We start from the raw sequence: 10,184 nt of genomic DNA, 5'->3' as shown, positions 1-10,184 counted from the left end.
GATAAATTAATGAAAGCAATAAAACAACCTGAAGAGCCGTTTGGGAGCCGAAAGAGCCGGTTCTTTTTAGTGAGCCTAGCCGAAAGAGCCGGTTCTCTAAAAAGAGCCGGATGTTTTGTTTATTAAAGTAAAAATACACTGAACAAAATAGAAATGCAACACATGTGCTTCCATGTTTCATGAGCTGAACTGAAAGATCTAAAACATTGTCTATATATACACAACATCACCATTTCTCTTATCGTTCACAAATCTCTGTTAGTGAGCACTTCTCCTTTGCCGAGATAATCCATCCCACCTCACAGACTCTCGAAGAAATGGGAGTCCTGTGGGACAGAAACGTTGTCAGAGGTAAATGAAAAAGTAGAAGAAAATGGTAGCCAAAGAGAGCACACTGCCATGTGTTCAGAGGTATTTCTGCTTCCAGAGAACACCAGTGAAAGGGGGGTGTGGCACTCCTTAAACCCTTGGACCTCTGCAGAGGATGTATAATATATCACACCCCTCTGGATAGACCAACTCTCTCTCACACACACACGCACGCACGCACGCACGCACGCACGCACGCACACACACACACACACACACACACACACACACACACACACACACACACACACACACACACACACACACACACGTGCAAAGACACACCCCTCTCTGTCCCTCTCCCTCTCTGTCCACGCCCACCTCCCCCCAGCATTGCCCCAAATCTTTCGTTCCAGTCCTCTCATAGGTTCTCAGCAGAGGTAACCAGAGGGACGGGGGCGCTTTATAAAGATCAACTCCGTGCATTTGGCCCTCTTCTTCATTCATTACATTCTGTCATTTTAACCACCGACTCGCTCCAAGATGCCCAGCAAGAGGAAGAAGAACAAGCGTCGCATGAGGAGGGTGGTAAGCGCAGTGGCACAAATACTTTGTCTTTAGAAGATTCTTTCAGATTGTGTCAGTGCGTTGCTAGAACACGGCGTTTTAATGAGAAAATAATATTCAGTCATATATTAATAATATATATTTTTTTGCTATCGTGGTTAGGGTTAGTTGTGTTGTTGCTTTTCTTCAAAGAGCGCTCCAAGCTCCGCGCAAGAAGCGGTGGCAACGTGGTCCGGTGATGGATCCACGTCGTTAAAATCCAAACTGCACCGAAAACATTAATTACCAGTAGAACTTTGGATGCTTTTGGTTCCACTGTTGAGTTCGACAGTATAATAACTAATTTTCCTGCGCCAAATGCGTACATGTGCGTAATCGGTGCGCTCTGGTCAGAAATGTAGATATATTGTCACTAAGCTTGAAAAGTTACATTAAAAAAAATGCATTTTAAAAAGCATACATGTTATCATTGTTATTAGATTGTGGAATCTGCTGAAACAGTAGAGCCAGTGATATATAATGGACATATGGGACTCCTATATGACTCCCCCCACACTCCTATATTAGGTAACTGGGAGAAACTGGAGGTCTGAGCACAGCACAGGGGTGGGTGTGGCAGTGGAATAGTTGCAGCCCATCATGAGTGAAAAAGTAACGCAGAGGCGCCAGTTTCTCTGAGAGCAAAGTTTACTCCTTTCTCAAACACCATTCTCTGCCATTTCCACCCTTAATAATCACATTTGATGAACCTTAAAATAATCACTTGCTTCATAACTTCAAGTACGACTCACTCTGGAGATTCCTCCTCAGCTTCCCTGCCTCTCTAAAGCGCCTGGTTGTCTGGCCAGACTTAAACACCACATGACTGTATTTGGTTGTGTGATGTCAGTAAGAATATCTTGACCACACCGGAGTCTGCACAGTCTCTCTGATTCTCTGTATCTGCCACTGACACTGGAGATAAAAAATGGTTCCTGGAGTCACATATGCTGTGGTGTTATCACCAGTTCCCTGTGAGATATGGGAGCACAGAAAGGGAAGTATATAGAGGACACTTGAAGACATCAAGATGAGCGCTCCTCTTTGGCCACACATGATTCTGTGTAAATGTGCCTGGGCCTCCTTACTACAGCCAAGGGAACAAAGTTATCAGCTTCAATCAACTACAGGTTAAATGTTGCTCTGTCTCACAAAGTTAGAGAGTCATTATCTGAAAGATAAGGGAGGGGGTGTTTTGATAGTGGCCATCTTCAGGCATGTTTTCACTCACACTCGGGTGGTCCAGCATTGTGCTTATCTAACAAAAGTGATTGTTACCTGATTATAATCTGATTATGATGTGATTAGGTCTACTGTCTGGCCTGCATGGCACACATTAGTGGTGCTGACTGGCATGGTCTCCCCTCCCGCTTCACCAGACCTGTCAGGATGCCTCTGACTCAACTAATTAGATCCCATTATCCAACTAGATTCACTGTGCCCAGCCCCTCCATAGCCCCTCCCTCTAGCACTCCAAAAAGAAAAACAAAACCTCCATTAAAGCCCCATGGGCTTTTGTCCAGTGCTGAAAAACATGTTGGACCTGGCTGGGATGGCATGACTGGTATTTCTACAGAGATGTACTAGAGCAAATGGTGTAGTGACATGAGTATTTAGACACATTTGAAGGCCTCAGAGGCATTTAGAGCTGCAAAACTTGGCAGTCTGGCTGAAACCACCACGATAAGAGAAATGAATCTTTGTTTATGCTGCACCAAGTGGCCAACAGGAACAATGAAAATATCACATTTCATTTTAATTAACCCAGATGTCTTTGTGTCTTTCCCACTTTGCAGCAAGCCCAGAGGAGAGCCCTTGAAGAGCAACATGAAGCCAATCCATTAGTCAAAGCAAGCCCAGGGATTGCAGTAAGTGCGCCCCCTGCAGCAACGCCAAAGAAAGCAGCTAAAGCTCCAGCACCAGCTCCAGCTCCAGAAAAGATCCCGGAGACAATTCCCATCGTTGAGGTGCCCAAAGTGGAAACAAAGCCAGCTGTGACAGAACTTGTAGCAGAGCCCATCCTGGTCAAAGCAGACGCACCGGAGCCAGAGGCTGTGGTGTTGGAACAGACTGTAGCAGACTTTGTCGAGGTTGAAGTCCCAGCACCAGTCACTGCAGAAGAACCAGTTGTCACCAAAGAAGAACCAGTTGTAACAGAAGAAGAACCGGCTGTCACCAAAGAAGAACCAGTTGTCACCAAAGAAGAACCAGTTGTCACCGAAGAAGAACCAGTTGTCACCGAAGAAGAACCAGTTGTCACCAAAGAAGAACTAGTCATCAGTCCAGAAGAACCAGTTGTCACCAAAGAAGAACCAGTCATCAGTCCAGAAGAACCAGTTGTCACCAGGGAAGAACCAGTCATCAGTCCAGAAGAACCAGTTGTCACCAAAGAAGAACCAGTTGTCACAGAAGAAGAACCAGTTGTCACCGAAGAAGAACCAGTCATCAGTCCAGAAGAACCAGTTGTCACCAAAGAAGAACCAGTTGTCACCGAAGAAGAACCAGTTGTCACAGAAGAAGAACCAGTCATCAGTCCAGAAGAACCAGTTGTCACCAAAGAAGAACCAGTTGTCACCAAAGAAGAACCAGTTGTCACCAAAGAAGAACCAGTTGTCACCAAAGAAGAACCAGTCATCAGTCCAGAAGAACCAGTTGTCACCAAAGAAGAACCAGTTGTCACCAAAGAAGAACCAGTTGTCACCAAAGAAGAACCAGTCATCAGTCCAGAAGAACCAGTTGTAACAGAAGCAGTGACTGAGGTAAGAGAGATTTATTTTTTTAATACAGGTTGGTGTGTTGGAGTGAGATATGAACATTTTTGTGTTCATTGTCAACACATTTTAAGTGTTGATTTGTCGTTGTTATCTTCTGAGTATGGGCTAAACAAATCACATTTGACTTGACTGATTGTTTTAGAAGTTACCCTGAATTTTTATTTTTTCGTTTGAAATGCATCCATATAGTGTAGATGGCTGACAGACTTTCCTCCAGTGTACTGGTCATTGTTTGCACATTTGCATAATTAGTTTCCAGGTTGCATATGTCTTTGTATTCATTAGTTAGTTTTTCTTTAAGTGCTATTTGATCAAACAGTAGCCTTTGTGCCATGACTCAGTGCTAAAAGTGAGAAGGGGGTGGAACTGGGGGGAGGGTGCGAGGCAGAGGGAACAGCATGTTCCATTTAGCTAACAGCAGGAGAGATTGACCAGATCCTTTTCAGGAGTCTTTATACATACATATGTTATTGCCTAGATCAACAGTGCATACCTCAACAAAGACACAGTGACCACAGTTTGAGCCTTTTTAGATTGGCTTTTGTGTTTTAAAATGATCGAAATCTTAAGAGAGCAAAGAGATCTGCGAACATACAGCATGTTCGTGAACATTTTTCACCTCTGGCATTCACTGTGGAGAGATTGTGGATGCAGAAATCTGAATTTTAGTAGTATTTATTTGTATTTTGGTATCTGGAAAGTAAATCTTGGGAAGTTTGCTATGGCAAAGCATTTGAGGGTATTACTATTTAAAGGTCTAGGGATAACTAATCAACAGTTTCATCATACAATTATTTGATCAACCGTGAAATGAATCATGAGTTGGTCTGTGGTCTCTTCCATCTTCACTGATTGTCATAGTCTATTTATACTGCATGTGTGTGCATTCAGTCGGTTGGAACAAAGAGTCCAGAGTGTCTTCTTACACCACGTGTTTCTCTTTGTATGAGCTGTTTCAAGATCAGTTTTGGTTTGTGCTGACTTGGTCCTTTCGTTGGTTCTCTGTGTGTGTCGATCAGTTTGGTACAAAGTGTTCTCCTGCTAGGACAAGCTGGAGGGGGGTGTGTCGACTGTATGCAGCCGCATGTGTGTGCGTAGCTTTACACAGGAAGGCCTATAGTGTACTGTGTACCTCCTCCCCCCCCCACTCCCCTATACATACCTCCAGGTCTATAGCTGGATTATATAATGTATGTTAGCCCTTTTCCTCTATGGTTGCATGTGCACTTTGGCTTTTGCGCAAACGTTTTTTTAACAAACCTGCAGAAGTTCATTCCTCACCTCCCAGTAGCACACGGGACGGTCAAGTAACATAGCAGTGTTAGTACAAGTCTCTGCTCTAAACTATAATTATGTAGATGACATTTTTAAACGCTGCTTTAGGACTTGATGTATGCACACGACTCCATGTGACACACGAAACAGGTTTCTAATGTTTGACTACTACTTAGAACATACATGTGCCTCACTGTGGCTCAAACCCCCTCCCCCCTTCACGCACAGTCTTAAACAAAGACATTCAGAAATTCAAATCCTCATCCATACCAAATTACATGCAGCATGCTCGACTGCAGAAGACAGAATTTCTTAAATTGTGGTGTGTATTCATTGGTTTGATTTTTAGCGTTCTGCAGTTTTCTGATGGGGTTTATACAAAGGGGGGAGAATGAGGGAGAAACTGCTCCTCAGAAGGAATTTGGTCGGAAAAAGTGTAAGATGCATGGTGTCCCTCCCCCGCTCAGGAAGAATGTGCATTTACTCGTTGAGACTTCCAGTCCAGTTTCCTCCAAACACTCACTGCTTTTTTCTTTACCTGTTAAATGCTGAGCTGCAATTTATTTATTTTTTTTGCTATGGGCACATTGTAGGACAGCTGTGTGTGCACCTCCCCTCCCCCTCAGCCTTTAAAAGGTCAGAAAACAGCAGCGTGGTAATAGAATCAGAAATACTTGGGTTTAATTACAGCTAAGAACAGACAGATAACAGAGACACAACTATAAAAGTTATGTGTAAGTATAATTTACACCTGTGTCACAGTATATGTCGGTTTAAAATGGGCACATGTACAGTGTGTAAGGAGCTAATGGGAGAAAATAATGGCTAGTAAATGCCTGTTAATGTATATTAACTACTATAACAACTATTCTGTTATATTACAACAAAAGCTTGCGTATGTTTGTGAAAGTTTTGTTGACTTGTGAATAAATGCTCCCCCTCTCTGTTACAGGTCACACTCTCAGCTGAGGCTCCGGTGGCAGAAGCGTCTGAGGCTGAGGTAAAACAAACCTGCATTTTACAAACATGCAGTTTGGTCCTACTTCCACTTATTGATATAATGCATGTCCAAAACTTATCCCCAATCCTAAATACAGCTTTGACTAATGGATTGGCTACAGTAGAGTGTCTAGTTTGGTCAGTAAGGGGCCGGTGAAGTAAAAAAAAAAGCCAACTTTTTGAGGAATGACATGGAAATAATAATATTTATGATGATATTTCACCTAATTTTACATTAAAAGTGATTGTTTTGATATGGAATGAAAAAAGGTTGACCATGTAAACGTATTAATGATGCAAATTCTGTCCCCAAAACATAAAGTCTATGCTCAAAATGGTAAAAGTACACACATGTAGACACAAACTCTTTCCCTTTTTGTCCCCCTCAACCTGTTCAGGCAGTTCAATGAAGCCAGAGGCAGATAACACAGATGTGAATAAATGAAGCATAACTCAAATCCCACTTTCATTGGGACTTTCTTCAATTTTGAACATTATCACCACAGAGGCGAGCTTTACGTGCCTTTTAAAGGTGATCCACGGGGGAACAACATACTTTTTCTTCAAAGAAACACACAAAAACTGTTTCCTTGATAATGAATTAAACTTTAGGGAAATTATATGTCGTACACAGAGGCGCAGCTTGTGAACAGGCAAGGCAGGCAACTGCTTGGGGCCCCGAGCCGATAGGGGGCCCCCCGACACTCGGAGCCTGAGGGCTGTTTTTACTGAAATGTGCAGGGACCAGCTGCCTCCTCGTCCCCCTTAAACAACAATGGGCGATTTGCAATGACATCTCAGTAGGAAACCTCCCTAAAGGGGCCCCACCTCACATTAACCTGTGTGAAGTTATCATTCTGCATGTTGGAAAATGAAGAGGATTATTTACAGTGTAATGCATATCTTTTTTACTCAGTTTATATATGTTTTTGTTCAGTTATTTACAGTATTTTATTGTTCTATATATTTATATTATTTTATAATGTGAGTTCTTTACGGTGTAATGTATTTTTTACTAAGTTTATGTAGTTTTTAAAAGCTATTTACAGTATTTTATTGTTCTTTACATTTATATTTTCACATACTTTTTAATTACAACGTTTTTCCATGTTGTTTCATTCATTTTGAAAAAAAACAAAAAACATTTTGAACTCATACATTTTTCATTGGTGTCAGATTATTTGTAACATGGTGATGAACACTGGTTGGAAGGGCCCCCTGGGAATTTTTGCTTAGGGCCCCTACAGACTCCAGAATCGCCTCTGGTCGTACACCACTTAAGCAATAACCACACTCACCCTTTTACAAAAAGCACAGTAGAATGTATTCACAGAGAATCTAAACCTTTCTGGTAATACTTATTTCTCAGAGGGTCAAACACACACACACGCACACGCATGCACACAAAGCAACAGCATCAGGAAAAACAAGAGCAGCTCAGAGTTTCCACTCTGACAAACCATTTCAATGGAAAGTGCTTTGGGCTTGTGTGACTTCAGCTTCACACCTTCTAAAACAAACAGACTTTTCTCTGTTTTTTTTTTCACATCACAATTTGGCTTTTTTGACGACAGAGTGGACAGGAGAGCCTTCTGTTCATCCTTTATGATGTTTCGAAGTCATCTAAATGCTGAAAAATATTATAAACCATGTGCTCAGTGTACGAAATTGCCTAGAGGAAAATGTTGTTAAAAGGAATCAGCACAAAGGTGGAGCCAGAGGGTTAGGGTGAGGCCCCCAACTGAAATCTGACTGGTCCTTGAAGTCCTGTCTGTCTTGTCAGGCGTCGTTAAAAAAACCCCCAAAAAACCGAACCGATGAATAAAAGTCACAAACGTCAAATCTCATGTTTAAGACTTTCACACATGAATAAAAATATTCTCTGAATCTGCATCCAGTTAATTTTTCTTCTGCTTTCACTGACTCTTTTTCAAAGTAGCTTTCATTTTTTTTTAAGCACACAATCTTAATTAATTTAAATGTAAACCACACCAAAACAAGCACTGTACATGGATTTTGAACATGCACTTGGTGCATTGTCATAAATAAATAAATAAATACAATTAGCTAAACACTCTTTTTTTGTTTTCCAGGTCCAGTCTGTCGATGCTACAGTCGTAACCACAGAACCTGAACAGGTAATTACTGAGCTTTCCTTTAAGACTGCACGCCTCAGTGTTCTAGATACAGTAGTATAGACCATGGATGTTAATACAGTCCAGGAAGATGCATGTTGCATGGTTTGTTAATGTGTGTTGTGTTTGGTTTTGCACGTGCAGACGCATGATGTCTGTGAGCCAGAGACTGAGGTGTTGGCGGACGTAGACCTGCCGGTCACTACGGTGAAGGTGGAAGAACCCATGGTGGAAGAAGAACATGCCTGTGACCAGGAGTCAGCTGAAGCAGAGGCTACTTCAGAAACAGAGAAGGTGGAGACGACAGAGGAGAAGGTGGAGGAGGTGGAGATTCTTGAGCCAGAACAGCAGACTGAAGCCATTATCAGTCCTGAGGAAGAGGATGAAGCAGAAGTGTTGGAAGAAGAAGTCGTGGCAGAGCCCGTGACAGTCACAGAGGTGCCACTATTCTTGAAAACAAATGTCTCACCTCTTTGGTCTTGTTTGTGTTTTGTGTTTTTTCAGCATGTGGCTTAAATGTGTTAAATTTAATAGCAAAGTCTAAAGAATCACTGTGATCTGTATGTGTTTTGGTCACATCAGGAGGCTCCTGTCCCCCCCCCCCCGCATATTATTTGGAACTGTATCCATTTTCTTTCAAATTAAAATAATGAAATGACAGTACCTGTTTTTGTGGCACCAGGTGATGACCACTGTCCCCGAGGTTCCTGTGGAAACACCTGAAACTCAAGTCACTGAAGTCATAGTGGAAAAAACTGAGGTTTGTATTCAAGAGTTATTTACACACATATACACACACATATATATATGTATGTAATATGTTAATTGGGTGGAACATTTTCCTCTTTAGGTGGCTGCCATCACAGAAGCTGCTGACACGATGGTTGATGACTTTGTCGTCACAGACAGCGTTGCAGCAGTGACGGATGCTATTGCAGAGTCAGCTGCTGTACAGCAGGTTAAAACTACACACACACAAAGAAATACTTCATATATTATATGGTCCGCCTGTCTCTCTGTCAGTTGCTTGTGTGCATTATACATCAAGCCAGTGTGCGAAATACCCATTAATAATTGGGGGGGGGTCCCATCTCCCAGTATTGGCTATTTTCCCTGTCAGATGTGGGCTTGTGTGGGCCTTTTCCACAGCGCCATTTGGAAAGCAATTCATTCACCATTAAAAATACAAAATACAATAATACAATACAAAAAAAACACGTTTTTATATTACACTGTAACACGATTAAACTAGGGCTGGATGATTATGGCAAACATATTTACTATATTTATATCTACTTGCACTGCTGCACAACATGCAAAAATTTACAACATGCAAAACACACTAATAGCCTCTGTTATCTCTTGATGTCTGTGGACGTGGTGGGTTATGGGACGGCATTGTAAAGCGTGTCCTTAATAGAGGACTGTGTTGCTGTGGTTCTGACTGACGAGCTTTATCGCCTGGTCATAGACCACTTTATGACTGAACTTTAAGTGAATAAGTTGGTCGTGTTTCCTTGAGGAGCAGACACGACAGCGCCAGAAACTTTGCAAACAATTTCCTTTTGCTCAACGTCCGTCAAATTGAAGCCAAATTGTTTCCAGGTAACCGATATTGTCCCACCTTTCTTCTCAATCAAAGGCTTCCTTTCTGCCGTGTTTTCAATCGCTCGCTCCTCATATTATTGATCCACACACGTCACTCGCTTGCTGCAGCTGCACGTAACACGGGTGCATTCAAGGTGTTTTTCTAGCGTAGGAATTTACATACACGCCACACCGTGCGGCACATGAATTGTTTTTCTTCGATTATAATGTTTTTATGATCGTGAGAAGCCAAAATCGAAATCATGAATAAAATTCAATTAATCTTCCAGCCCTAGTTTAGACCCCGCTCAAATTTTGCCTTTGAGGCTTTCAGGGGGTCTCGAGTGTTAATCAAGGGGGTCTAGCCACCACAGACCCCCCTGTATTTCGCACAGTGCATCAAGCTATATGCATTTGAAGTCTTTTTAACCTGTTTTTTTTCCATCTCTGCTGCATTTAGGAAACTCTAGTAGTCAGTGACACCACCAGCATCCAAATA

At 42.1% G+C, this 10,184-nt stretch overlaps 1 protein-coding gene across 2 annotated transcripts in view; it reads left to right on the top strand.

Annotated features, from left to right (window-relative positions):
- Positions 1–780: 780 nt before the first annotated feature.
- The window catches only part of LOC310939907 (uncharacterized protein), an 11,723-nt gene continuing 2,319 nt past the window's right edge, over positions 781–10,184 (top strand). The window contains exons 1-8 of one of the 2 annotated variants that reach the window (XM_083904766.1): positions 781–897; positions 2,712–3,674; positions 5,917–5,964; positions 8,057–8,101; positions 8,243–8,536; positions 8,781–8,858; positions 8,949–9,056; positions 10,146–10,184. The exon at positions 10,146–10,184 is cut by the window's right edge and continues 81 nt beyond it. In XM_083904766.1, coding sequence (XP_083760892.1) covers positions 853–897; positions 2,712–3,674; positions 5,917–5,964; positions 8,057–8,101; positions 8,243–8,536; positions 8,781–8,858; positions 8,949–9,056; positions 10,146–10,184 — 1,620 coding nt within the window. In that variant the 5' untranslated portion in view covers positions 781–852. The remainder of the gene's footprint in view (positions 898–2,711; positions 3,675–5,916; positions 5,965–8,056; positions 8,102–8,242; positions 8,537–8,780; positions 8,859–8,948; positions 9,057–10,145) is intronic. The other variant, XM_083904767.1, reaches the window with a different exon arrangement.

The sequence above is a fragment of the Microchirus variegatus genome (assembly GCF_963457635.1).
Source record: "Microchirus variegatus genome assembly, chromosome: 18".
Lineage (NCBI taxonomy): Eukaryota > Metazoa > Chordata > Actinopteri > Pleuronectiformes > Soleidae > Microchirus > Microchirus variegatus.
The sequence above is the reverse complement of the archived record's forward strand: the minus strand, read 5'-3'. Positions and strand labels throughout refer to the sequence as shown.